At 49.0% G+C, this 13,888-nt stretch overlaps 1 protein-coding gene across 1 annotated transcript in view; it reads right to left on the bottom strand.

Annotated features, from left to right (window-relative positions):
• The window catches only part of LOC118919292 (deleted in malignant brain tumors 1 protein), a 95,132-nt gene extending 81,445 nt beyond the window's left edge, over positions 1-13,687 (bottom strand). Inside the window, exon 1 of the mRNA XM_057506433.1 lies at positions 13,597-13,687. Within this exon, the coding sequence (XP_057362416.1) occupies positions 13,597-13,657 (61 nt within the window). The 5' untranslated portion in view covers positions 13,658-13,687. The remainder of the gene's footprint in view (positions 1-13,596) is intronic.
• Positions 13,688-13,888: the final 201 nt, after the last annotated feature.

Raw genomic sequence — 13,888 nt, 5'->3', positions numbered from 1 at the left:
CTAAAACATTGTTTTCATATTAAGAAAAATATGGTTTTATTACAGTTTGGAAGTAAAACTCCATGTGACCTTTTAAGATAAAAGGATTTTTAAGAGCCTCTGCTCAGAGTGGGCACCCCTGGGCTGTGCTGTCTGGGGCATGTGAGAACCACTGGAACTGATTAATCCATGAACATTTATTCTCTCACAGTGATAATGACTTGCTAACTGGACCATTCTCAGCCCCTCTCCCTCTCCCCCTCCCTGCCAAGGTGCTTGGCTCAAGGACATGCTGCCTAGGAGACAGGCAGAGTCCCCTTTCCACCTGCTCAGGCTGCCTGGAGCGCCCAGAGGAGGCAAAGGGGACTTCTGCCCAATCCTGCCCATCCCGAGGACTTACAGGAAGGGCTCTGGAAAGCACTGGCATGGGCCAACCACAAGGTGGGTCCCAGGGGTCCGTGAGGACTACCTTTACCCTGCAGGCTGGTGACAGGTCTTGGAAATGACGCTTTAAAGAAGCAGAACCCTCCTCCACTTCCTTAACCAGTTCGCAAGAGCCACCTCAAGAAAGGTCCCAGCTGGGCAGGGCTGGTTCCTGCTGTCACCAGAAGTGAATCTGCTGCTTTGTGACATGTGGAATAGTGCTGGTGTGTGGAACATTCTGGAAGTCGATCCTACAGGACAGGGACATTGTATTCACTGCTGGACCTCCAAGCCTCCTGCAGTAATGACCGAGTCCTTGGCTCTGGGCCTGCTGATGATGGCTCAGATCCCGCTTCCTGGCTGGTCAGATTAGGGGGAAATGAGCTGGGCAGCGAGGGAGCAAACTCCCCCGACTCTACCATTGTCGGCAGCTGCGGAGCAAAGAGGAGGCTTCCGCTTGCTCCCAATCCACACCTCGCCCGCACCATCCAAAGTTGTATCTGAGACGCAGCTATTTGGTTTCTGGGAGGCGGATGTCCTTAAACAGCAGAAATATCAGGCACAGCATCACTGGCAGCCTGCTCCTCAGACTATGGAATGACAGGTTAAGGGTCGGGATTCACAGGTGTCTCTCCTCACAGCGGTGCAGGGAGAAAAAGGAGAGCCACCACTGTGGTTATTATTATATTACCCCAGTTGTATTAGACAAAGCTAACTGGATGTACAGAATGCCACACTGAGAGGAAGCGGGTGGGCTGAGGGGTGCCAGAAGGGAAGCCAGCTGCGCCTGCAGCGGCTTAGGGCCTCTCACCCCCAACTCCACCCTCTCGCCCCACCCGTCCCCCAGCTTTAATGCTCTGTTTCGCTGTCTTGAAATTCTTAATAATTTTTGGAAAAGGAGACCCACATTTTCATTCTGCACTGGGACCCACAAATATGTAGCCCGTTCTGGGGCTAGACTAAGTCTTCTCCAATGATTACCGTTCATTCTCAAACAGACGAGAGAAGATCGGGGCTAGATTTAGGGTACCTGGCGGTGTCAGGGAGAAACTGAGGAAACGAAGGAAACATGAAAACGCAGCTTTCTGAGAAGAGAGGAAGACATTTACCGGAGCAGACGACGCCAGCGTCTTCCCCGTGCCCACAGTTGTGGGTGAACCAGCCGGCATGGGAGCACGGCCCCAGAGAGGCCTCGGTCCCAGAGCACTGCACGTTGTCCAGAAGGATGGGGCCAGAGCCCCGGCCAAAGTGGGCCTCTCCGGGAGCAGCGACGGCGGCCCCGCACCCCAGCTGCCGGCACACCACCTCTGCTTCATTCTCGTCCCACAGGTCGTCGCACACCGTGCACCACACACCTTCGAAATACACGTGGATGCGGCCAGAACACCTTCCAGAACCTTCCACGAGCTGCACGGGAAGCCAGTCTTTGGAAGAAAGGCAGCCCCCCGGAACCCCTGCGTGTTGGTGAGTGGCGTCATCGTCTTCCTCGCCACATCATCACTGCACTAACAGGTGCTATTTCTCAAGGGCCACCTGTGTTCCAGGCACCGGACTAAGCCCTTTACAAAGGACATCCTTTTAAGGCCCACGACCACCTCGTAGGCTCTCACTGTCCCCACTTGCCGGGGAGGGAAGGGTACGGACAATGGCGGCAGTTTCCGAGGTCCCATCGCCAGTGGGGGGAAGAACGCGCCCCCAGCTCCCTCCCGGGGGGCAGATCTCCGTAGGCCCCCTGTTTGGGTTTGAGGTCGGCCTTGGGGCGCGCTCTCGGGCTTTGCTTTCTTTTTGTCATGAACACTTCACTCTGGATCCTTGCACCCGCTTTGGCAAGAACATCTATTCCTAAGGAGATCGAAACTCCCAGGCTCTGGGCTCCCCGGTATCTCAGCTTAAGAAATAGCTGCTGGATTCTTGGGGGAACTTTCGCTGCGTCCCAGTCACCGCCCAGGCGCGGTCCCCAGAAGCTCCGCCCCCTGCCGGCCGCGCGCCTCTCTGTCCCCGGACCCCGGCCTCGCCGCGCCCCCTGCCCGTCACTCTCCTGCCGGGAGAGCCGCGCGCCCAGGCTGCCTCCGGAGCGCGGCGCGGGGGCTGTGGGTTTGCTTCTCAGCCCCTCTCACAGCCTCTGCGGGTTGTGTGGGCCCCTCGGCTTCGGTTTCCGCATCTGTGAAGTGGGGACGTGCACAATCCTACGTGCCTCAAAGGAGTTCAAGAACCAAGTAAGGATAAAGTGCCCGGCACAGAGGGAGCCCTGGGGTGCTGGTAATTCTTACTGTCTCCGTTTTACCAGCGAGTGATTCCGGAGACGAAGAGGCAGCTCCGAAGTCCCATGGCAGCTGCTGCCCGAGCGCTGTCAGCGGGCTGCTTGGGGGCCTGCTGCCTGCTTCCCAGGGGCCGCAGAGCAGCGCGTCTCAGGGTGTGGCCCTCACACAGCCCATATCATTCCAATCCCTGGCAAGGCACGCTAAAACCCAAATTCCTGGCGCCCAACCCCTCTCTGGGGGTGCTGCCTGGTTTGCATGTTCAACAAGCTCTTGGGGGCGATTATCAGACACCCCAACTTTTAAGGGCTCCTGAAAGAGACCTTTGAAGTCAGTCTTTAATGTGTAAAAACCATGAAACTAAGTAAAGATCTGAAGGCACCCCTGTCTTGTTAAGTAGAAACAAACACGGAGTGTCTTCATTCCCGGGATGAGCTACTGGCCCTGCTGGGTGGGGAAGTCCATCCCGGGGGCCCTTGCAGCTTCCCTGAGTCCTCTGCCCTGCACGGCCAGCCTCCAGCCCTTGCAGCCGCCTCCACCAGGCTGAGGGCATCATCTGGCATCGTCTGGCTGTGACTCACCATCTGGCTGTGCCGCAGGTGCGCCTTGCATGGTGCTTCTCTTAGGGTGTCCCTTCCAGGGCCTTTCTCTGGGTCCTCTTATGTGTCTCCTGGAGCAAACTGAGATGCATCAGCCATGTGAGAAGCCGGGTGTTCCCAATAGATGATGGAAAATAACCTTCCCGGTAGGGATACCCAACATAGCCTGCATCAATCAGCCCCTTCCCAGGCCCCACTCTGAACCCAGAGACTCACAGCCTCAGCAGAATGGGACTTGGGAATCTGAATATTTAACAATCCAAGTGATTCTGCTGTGCAGCCAAATGTTTTGGAATCACTTTTCCTTAAGCTCTTGGCTTGGGGTGTACTGGGTCTTACAACTTCCTTCTTCTCAGGTTGGTGTTTGTATCAGTTATTCCAACTTTGTGTCAGCCAGTATATTTTGTTATGCATCTTCAGCCATCTGTAGTTAATCTTAGAAGCATTTTCTTTAATTAAGCTACAGTTTACATACAAGTGCAACCATGCTTTGTGGTTTTAATGTGATGTTTTCAATATCTCCTGAGTCTCTTTTAATAAAAATTTTCCTCTTTTTTTTCTTTTCATTTATTATAGAATTTCCATTTGGGAGTTATTTAATTCATATTAGTTAATGAATTTTACATGTTTGGATTTAACTTTTTAAGGTCGTTCTGGAAAGGGGTAGGACATTTGCTGTTCCACGTAAACACAGCAGTTCCTATCTCTCTGGGTTACCAAGTCCTCCTGGTGGGTGCAGTAACTTTGAGCTAACCATTGTCTTTGAGCAAACAAATAAGTAACATCTCCCAGAGCAGCCCCTTTACTTACTGTCTTGAGTTGACTTGAAAACAACTCTATTATTATTTCCATCACATTGAATTGATAAGGAAGCCAATCACTTCCCCAGACTCCACAGCTGAGAAGAGGCAATACTGGGACACTTGCCACTAAATCACCCAGCCTCTCACATTCCTAGCCCTCCTACTTCTTTTCTTTTCCCCAACACCTTCCATATCCCCCATCAGGTCAGTTCTCCCACTTACAATGTCACTTTTACCCTTTCCTCTGCATGAGCAATAATCCTCATATCCACATACGCTGGACACTTTTCCAAGCACGTTCATGCCCATCATCTCATTAGATCATCAGAAGTCCTGTGATGTGTGCTGGTAAGGCCCAGCAAGATGAACTGGACTGCAGACAGTCATTCCAGAAAAAAGACAGAATTTCTACAGTTGTCATCCAAATGACCTGTGGCCACTCTGAATCAGGTTTTGTTTTGTTTTTTTTCACTTTGTGTGTGGACTATCATGAAAATTAAAAAAAAAAATCAACTTCCCTAATTCAATTTTTCTTCACTCTAGGCCATGTCACCTGTCAACTCATCTGAAAAAGCCACTTTACTGGGTCATTCCCCTGCCTGCTATGGTTCTTCAGCATCTACTGCATAAAGGCCAAAGTTCTTGGTCTGAATTTCGAAACCCTCCATCATCAGATTCACAGCTCCCTTTCCAGGTCCTCTCCTATTGATGGCTTGTTCTCTCTCCCTCAGAAAGAAGCCTCATGCTCCGCCATGACTTTATGGGCTTGAGTTACTAGAATTCCCTGGAATTTCATAACCCCCTATATCAACATGATATCCTAGCCATTCAAGCAAGACCAATCCCAAACTGGAAACCTTTACAAAGTGTTTCCTGATTCCCCCTACTGGAATCCTGACCTCCCAAAGTCGTTATTCAGCTCGTTCAAGTTTAACATCACACAGTAGGTACTATGTGCTGAGCACTGGGAATCCAATGGCAAATGATAGTGTCTCTGTGACTCATTGGATATCTGCTGACTCAGGGCTCCTGTGTTTGTCTTGTCTCCCCCATTAGATTGGAAGATCCTGACTGGAAGGGACCATTCTCCCCAGCAGTGCCTAGAACCTACTGGACACTCAATAAGTGACTGACAAGTGAATTAACGGTGTGGGGCATCAGGTGAATTGGCTCAATTTAGAGGAAGTGGACAGACAGGAATGAACGTTTCTATACAGGAATCAGTAAGGGAGTCATCTGGCTGAAAACAGTGGCTCTGTGTTGGAGGAAGAATGAGCCGAAGGATGGATGAATAAGAAAGACTGATTTGTAAGGGTTTTGAATGCTAGGAAGAGAAGCCTGGACTTTTCAAGGGACAACCGAGGTGCCATTTTAGATTCTTACACAGAGAAGGGACGTGATGGATAGCACAGTGCTGGGGTAGCTAGGGGTGGGCGAGAAACAAAGGTAGGGAGAAAACTGGGGCCAGGTGACTCCAGTGAGAAAGCCCGAAGATGCCGTGGGCATGGCTGTGCTGGCAGCTCCAGGTATAACAGAAGGAGGGCAGATAGAGTGTAAAACTGTTTCTCAACATTGGTCCCTCAAATGCCTTTGTCAGAATCTCTGGGAAACTGACTAAAATGTGAATGTCCAGGCCTTACCCCAGACCTACTGATCTGTGGGGTACTGGCCCCTGTTTATGACAAACTCCCAGGTGATTGTTATATACACAAAAATATCTGTAATTTGATTACCAATGGAAAAGAGTGAAAGTGGGATTTGACTGCAAGACTGGGGCGGGGGGGCAGCCGTGCCTTTGAGAGAAGGCAACCAGCCCTCCTCTTCTTTTCCAAATGAAAGAAAATAGTTTTAGGCTGGAGAATATATATTAGATGTTCTACCCAATAATTGCTCAACCATGTATTTCCAAAAAAATAAAAAGCTGACACTGATTAAACACTTAACATTCATCTATTCAGCTGTTATTCACTGTGCACCTACTATGTGGCAAAGACTATTCTAGGTTGTTGGTGTTTATCATGGGACAAACCAGAAAAAGACCCCTGCCCTTGTGGTGCTTACATTCTAGAGGAGGGGGCTGGTAAATGAAAAAGGAACAAAACAGAAAATAGATAATTGAATTATACAGTATTTTAAAAGTGCTAAGTGCTAAGAAAATAAGAGTGGGTGATGGATTAGGATAGTCAAAATAAGCCTTATTGAGAAATTAATGTTTGAACAAAATTTGAAGTAGGCAAATAAGTTAGACCTGCTGACATTTGGGGAAGGCTGCACCAGGCAGAGGGAACAGCCAGGGCAAAGAACCCCAGTATGTTCCAGAAACAATGGATGGACTGAGTAGTGTGCGCAGAGCAGCAAGAGAAAGAGTGGTAAGCGCTGAGAACGGTAACCAGGGGACAGACCTCAGAGAGCTTTCTTGGCCTTTGACATTTGCCTTGAGTGAGCTGAGGAAGCTCTGCAGGGCTTGGAGCAGGGAATTGACTTGGGCTTTAAGAGAATCACTGTGGCTGCGGTGTTGGGAATGGACTGGGGAGGACAGGGTGGAAGCCAGGAGACCAGTGGTGGCTACTGCAGGAATCCAAGCTAGAGATAGGAGCAAAGTCCAAGTGTGGCCGTGCTGATGGTAAGAAGTGGCACCATCACTGGATGCTTCTGGTAAAGCCAACAGGACTTTCTGGTTGATTGGATATGGGATGTGAGAGAAAACGTGGAATTAAGAACCACCCCAGGATTTTGCCCTGAGCAAGTGGACAGATGGAGCTGTCCTCACCACATGGGATGTGCAGGCCACTGGCTGAGCGCTCGCTGTGATTATCTTACTGAATTCTCCAGAAACCCTGTGCATTGAATGCTCTCACAATCCTCATTCTATCAGTGGGGAAATTAAGGCCTTAAAACATTAAGGGACTTGTTGGCAGCATAGCTCCTTACTAGTGGAGCCATGATCCAAATGTAGGCTATGTGCTGTCTCAGCCTCAGCGGGAAGGAGTACTGATCCGTGGCCTTTTCCCCCAGCCCTGGTAGCCCAACCTGGGCTAAATTTTATTTGCATTTTAATTCCAGTCACTCTTCTAGATCCAGTTCTTCTAGGCCTGAGCATCTGCAGTTATCCAAACGTGTGTGAAATTTAAGGCCACTGCTATGTAACACCAGAGAAAGACAGGTTAAATCGACATGTCATTAGGCAAGAGCACAGATCACCATGCACGTGAAGGAGAGAAAGGAGATGCTAGCAATTCAGCTGCTAAGGGCTCTTCTGATATTTAGTTAGTGTGAGAATCACAACTTCCCAAACTTAATTTGAGTGGAAACTGGCTGAGGACTTACCCCAGAAGAAAAGCAGAAGATAAACAAGCTGTTGGGTGCCGACACTGGGCCCTGCTTGGAAACTCCTCCCACTGAGTGCAGAGGAACCCACCACCTTCATACAGGTGCGAATTTCCTCCCACGAATGGGCAAATACTCAAATAACTCAACAAGTATGACCAGCGTTCTCCTGTGGGCCTGCCCGTGGGTTGTCTCTGGTGAGGGGAGCTGCTTCTGCTCCTGTGCCAGCACGCCCTTCATTCCTCTCTTGGGACTTTTGCTAAAGTCTAGGGATGCTACTGAATCCAACAAATATTTACTGAGCGCTTATGTTGCCAGCATGCATAGGTGTAGGATCCAAAGATGAATAAGATACTCTGGCTGCTTGTAGGATACTTCCAGCCTAGTGAGGGGCCAGGGCCAGAAAGTAACAAGGCTGGTTACTGTGCTAGCGGCTGTAGTAAGGGCGTGTCATGGGAAGAGAAGACAGGAGAGAGGCTTCCCAGTGCAGGTGGCGCTCATGATGAGTCTTAAATGTACACGGGATCATACCAGGCTAGCAGGAAGAATGGCCTTTCTGCCAGAAGGAATCCCTTGTGCAGAAGCCCCAAGACACACTGAGGAAATCACCTGCAGGGAGGTGAGCCCAGATTGCAGGTAGGAAGCTGAGGATGCACAGCACCTCTGGGCTGGAGGGTTTGGCAGAGCCAGACAGCAATGGGCATTACACATCACACATGGAAGCCTGGCTCCCCAGGGAGCAAAGGGAGGGAGACTTAGGCCTCTCATGGCAGTTTGGGGGATGGAGGGAACGGAGATGGGGATAGACGAGGAAGCCAGTCATGGGGCTGTTGGAACTGTCTGGGAAGATCATCTCAGGAAGGTAAATGCATGGCTGGGAGCAGAGAAAAAGACATGAAGCAGCTTCATGTTGGACTTTATGCAATCCTTGCTGTGCTCTCAAGAGTGAAGGAGGCTACAAGGTGTCAGAGGGAATTTCCACACACGTCTCCCTGTAGGACTGGCAGTCCCCGAGGGTGGGCAGTCTGGCTTGGCTGTGGAAGGCCAGCAGTTAGCACCAGGCGCTGCAGAGCTGGTAGCTGAGCTCCCGCTTTACTGGCCTCCCTGAAGCACACATGTACTTGCCCTCCTCTGCAGTGACCTTGGGTCTCAGTGGAAAAACTGCTCAAGACACTGTAGAGCACATTATTCTAAGCCAAACGCATGGGCACCGGACCCTACTGGGAAGAGCTCTTTGACACACTCACTGCAGGTGGGGAAATGCCAAGGTCCCCGTGGTGCCACCGCCTCAGGACTTCAGTCAAGACCGGATACAGTCAGTGGCCACGTGGCTGACAGAGCACGGAGCCCCACCCCAGCAGGTTTCCAGGAAAGTAATGATGTCATGGAGCTGGTTTCAACCCATTGGGTGCCACTCCCATAAGATAGGCCTCATCTGCCCTTTGCCACACATGGGAATCCCAGAAAGGGTGCTGCTGTTGGTGGGGAGCAGTTGTGATGACAGGAAGGGAAAGAGGGATATCTTGTCTCTGACAGTATTTCAAAGTCATGTTCCTGAGGTACATTTCCTAGGGTTGTACAATGCCTGAGTGGTCTACTGGGTTGGGAATCAGAAGGGTGACAGGTGGAATATGGAGGTAAAGCTGGACAGGTAGTTTGCAACAGATTGTGAGGGCTTTGAGGTACCAGGCCAAGTACCTCAGACCTAATTTTATAGGCAACAGAAGCCATTTGAGGTTTTTGAAGAAAGGAGTGAAATGATCATTTTTTTTGAAAAGAGAAGTATTAAGAATATCAAACCCAAAGTGATGTGGAGAATGGACTCAAAGGTGGGGAAGCCTGGAGGTGGGGGGTTGCATTAGGAGTCGGTAGAGAAGAGGATGGAGTGTAAGCCTGGTGGCAGCAAGGGAGGAGGTTAAGGAGGCTGTGAAAGACACTTTGGAGGTAGCCGGACTGGGACTGGTCAAGTAACGAGGAGGAGGAAGAGGGGGGATGGGAGATGTCACAGCAAAGGGGTTCACTGTGGCGCTGACAGGTGGGGGAAGATGAGCCAGAAGGTCAGAGTGTGGTCAGGGTAGAGATGAGATTCGGAAGGTGATTTGGCAAGATCACCTGATGAGGAGTGATGGCTGATGTCAGAAAGCACCTGAGATCATTGAGGGGAAGGTGCAGAGGGAAGGCCAAAGACTTCAGGGACGCGAAGGAGTAAAATATGCTGGAAATGGCTCAGCCGAGGGGCGAGGAGAAGGAGGTTGTGTCACAGAGCCGAGGAGGAGCGAGGGTCTGTGTGCAGGAATGGCTGTCGGGGTGGCCGCCGTGAAGGGGCTGACAGATGGAGGCCGCTGGACAGCAGTTACAGGCCGGTAAACATTCCCCCCTTAAAGAGAGCAGCCTTGGAAAGGAGCTGGTGGTGAAGCCAGCATGCAGGGGCTTAGGAAGAGGTCACCACCAACTTGGCAAGAAGCGTGGCTGTGGAGAGGAGTGTCCATGAGTGGCTGGCAGGGGGTTGAAACCAGGCTCCTGCCCTCTGATATGGAAGATGGATGCTTCTCAATCTCGTGCGACGTGCAATGCAAATGTGACAGAGTGATGCCCTGGGCCTGAGCCCACCTTCCCAAAAGCTGCCCCCACTCCTGCTCTGCAGAAGCTCCAGGCAGCCTTGGCTGGGAGAGTGGGCGAGACGGCAGGTGGTCTGAGTGCTTCCATCTGTTTGCTTTGCCGCATTTGGTGGAGCATGTGGGAGACAAGGAGCTAGAATGAGAAGATTTAAGAGCAGTGCAAGGAGACACAGACAGCTTAGTGAGAGAAGGCATGGCACTGGGGACAGGGCATGAGGACGGACAGAGCTTCCTCTAGGCTGGGAACAAAGAGGGGAGGGTGAGTGAAGCGATTGGTCCTGAGTGCCTGTGTGAGTGTGTGTGCCTGGGTGTGAGTGTGGAGGGGGTGGGGGTGGCTGGCTCAGCGCTGTCAGCCTTGTAGGTGCAGGTGGTGCGGTATCTGCCGGAAGACTGACCAGCAGTGGATGAGCAGCAGGGCCCCTGTGGCAGCTGTGTGGACCCCGCTGAGATCTGACACTGTGGGCTTCCATCCTAGCTGTGGGACAGGGATGGGAGCCAGGGTCTGAGGATGAGCAGAGGTGGGGCTGAGCGCGCTGGGGGAACTGTGGGAGTGAGGGCAGCAGGGGGGGCTGTGGTCGGGGTGTTGGACCTGGAGGCACAGCCACGGCGGAAGGGAGTGTAACTTGATCACAATGCGGTGTTTAGAGACTACCTTAACTATTTAACTTGGATGGTGTTATCAGATAAATCGTACACCAGGGAACAATTCCATCTCAGAAATCACCCTTCTTCCTTTAGTGGTCAACAAGGTGCCCATTGTGCTCACATTTTCCGTGTGAGTTGCCTTGATACCCACGGAGCTCCAGGGGTCTGCGAGTTCTCGCAAATCCCTTCTGATACCATAAAACCCACACTGAACTGTGGTTGTGTTTCTGGGTGGTTGTTCCCAGAAAGTCTCACTGGCCCTATTGTCTGTAAGACTTGTGCAATCAGCTTGAGGAGCCCAAAAAAAGCCCATAAGGCCATATGATATCCCTAATCCACACACTCCTGGAAGCTCAGGAGCCCTCCCCTATAAACTGTAGGGTGCCACACTCATCTTGGGGGAGGAGGAGGTTGGCAAACAGGTATGAACAAAGGATTGGAGAAAGGGGACAAAGATAAAGGAGCAGCCATACAGTCAGCAAGAAAACGACCCAATGGTAACTGATACTTACAAATTGTATCTATAAGATCTACTGAGCCTCTCAAATATCCTTAGGTGAAGCAACTCAGAGGAAAGAGCTCTATAATCCTGTTCTCTTTATTTTTGGGAGGATCCTGTAAGTAGACATCAGCTGGTCTTAGAGACACGATTTGCAACTATTCTTGCTCACAACGTTTCATTCATTTGTTCAGGGTATTTATGGAGTGCTCTCTATTGTGCCAAGAACTGTGCTAAGAAATGGGCCCTAAGTATAACAATGTGTGCCCTCAGTGTGCATGTAGTGCTGGCATTTGGCAGTAAGTCTGCAGATTTCAAGGAAAGCAGGATGAGACAGAGAAAGAAGAAAGTTGCACACTGTTGTAACTGGATTATCAAAATGCTCAATTCGGAGTTATTAGTGTAATAAAACAAAACCCCTCATTTACACTGATTTTTCCATAGGGATGTGTTTCAGTGTGATGGCTGTGTGGGTGGAACCCAGAAGTGAGGCTGATCTTTGTTCCCAGGGATCAGTTCTCCACTGTTGCCAACACATCAGCAAGTAGTTATCAGGGTTCGATCTTAAGAGAATCACTGAATTTTAGGGTGCCTTTTTTTCTCAGTTACCAGAAATCATTAAACTCACTTATCCCAGACTGAAGGTTGTCTGTCCATCCACCTCCACCTACCTCTATCCTAAATCCTTGGACACCTAATTCCAAACAGATGAAATCATAGTCCAATTCTACTTTCCAATACACTTCAAATAAGGCCCTGGGGCGGAGTTCATTGAGAGTCATTCTAGATTGTTCCAGGGGTCATTTTCTACCATGCCTATAGCTACATTCTCAAAGCTGGTCTTTGTTACTTTCAGCACCATCAAAGTCAGCATCATTTTGCTATAACTGGAACACTATAATGAATTTTCTCAGGAATTCCCAAAATTGTTATGCTTCAGAAAGCTCCATCACTTCCCACATAATTTGGTATAGTTCATAAATCTCCTGAGTACTTACCTGCATAGTATTGTTAAGTTTGAAGGAAAGAAATCCTTTCCTGCTACCTATGTTAAAAATATTGATTCTATTACTTGAAACCTACCACTGAAATATGGAAAAGAACATCTTGGCTTCTTGGGGAACAGAAATATCATGGTAAAATGGTATAATCTGAAACTGATGATCTATACTGTCATCTCTTCTCAGTCGAAAATACACCTTTTAGATTTTATATCAGCTATAATAACTGTACCATTGAGTGAGCATTTTTTATGCCTGAGGCACTGTTTCAAGTAATTCACATTGTTTCATTAAATCTCCCCCCAAATCCAACAAATTATCACCTTTTTATGTGAAAGGAAACAGCAGCAAAGGTAAATTTTTTAAATTGCCCAGATTTACATGGTCAGAAAGTGCAGAGTTAGGGTTTGTATTACATAGACCTTTCTGGCCCTAAAGCCATATTCCCAAATTCATACCTCGCCGGCCACAGATGTGAGTAACAAAGGCCAGAATCCCAAAGGATTCCAGAAATCACTTAAATCTTTCTTAACACCCTAGTATATTTCAATACATTTGAGTAGCTGACATAAACATATCTATACAATTATTTGCAAAATAAAGAGTGATTTTGTGTATAAACTTTACAATAAAACATTATTCTGTGGTTGGTGAAATAGTTAATAAAAATTATATCCAAGCTATTTGTTGATCAAGAATATTTCCAAGTTTTCATTTGTTAGTGTAAGTGGGAAAGCTAAGTAACAAAGAACTTTAATATTTTCCCCCAAAGCTGCAAAATAACAAAATTATGAATAATTGAAATTATGTAGATATTTTAAATTAGTTTAGTTCCAAATTAAGTTAAAATTTCCTTAAGAGGACTAGATGTGGAGTACAGATTAAGACCAAGAATATCAAATTGATGGATTTTTTAAAAATAGAAATTTACAGGTTTTTAGATTAGACAACTTCATGAATCAAGTCCAGATAGCTGGTCATGTCCAAGATTTTACTGTATATTTTACAACTCTATTTAGCAACAGTAAATTAATCATGACCAGAATGTGATGCCTTTAATACTAAATATCAATATAATAAGCCAAAGAACATTTTTTAAACCCTCGTTTAAAACCCTCATTATCCTATAGCTAAGTATTCTTTCCTTTTCCATCTCTCTCCAAAACCCTAAAATCAGAGCCATGGTTTTAAAGAGCAATAAATTGACTAGTGCTTTGCTCACAAGAACCATTTGACCCAACTTCCCTGCACTGATCTTGAGCATGCATGCGGTGATTACCATAGCAACATCTCATCAGTGGTTGGATTGCATTAATAAGCCCAGTAAAAGCTCTGTTGGCCTGGACGGAACTTGAAGCTTTCCAGCAGTGTGCTGGCGGACCGACGGTGTGCGAAAAGCCATACTTCCCCCTTCAAGCTTGGCCCGAGGCATGCGCGCGAGTACCTGCTCCCTGTAGAATAGCAGCATGGAGGAGCAGCAGCCACGGGAGGGCCCGGCAGCCCATGGTGGGAAGGCTTCCAGCTCCTGGGAAACCGGGGGTTTCGGCTGTATATTCTCTCCAGCCGCCCTGCGGGGGCGGGCCGTGCAACCTGACTCCCTCAGGCGTGGATTGGCAGGCAGTCAGGGCAGGGGGCCACTCATCTGCTGGGGTTTTCTGCACACATTTGCAACGGGGAAAGGGTGGTTCCCCCATTAGGGGCATTCTGGGGAGCAGCTGGAAGGTGAAACGAGATAG

Source organism: Manis pentadactyla, chromosome 8, assembly GCF_030020395.1.
Source record: "Manis pentadactyla isolate mManPen7 chromosome 8, mManPen7.hap1, whole genome shotgun sequence".
NCBI lineage: Eukaryota > Metazoa > Chordata > Mammalia > Pholidota > Manidae > Manis > Manis pentadactyla.
Note: the sequence above shows the minus strand (reverse complement) of the source record. Positions and strands in the feature narration are given on the sequence as shown.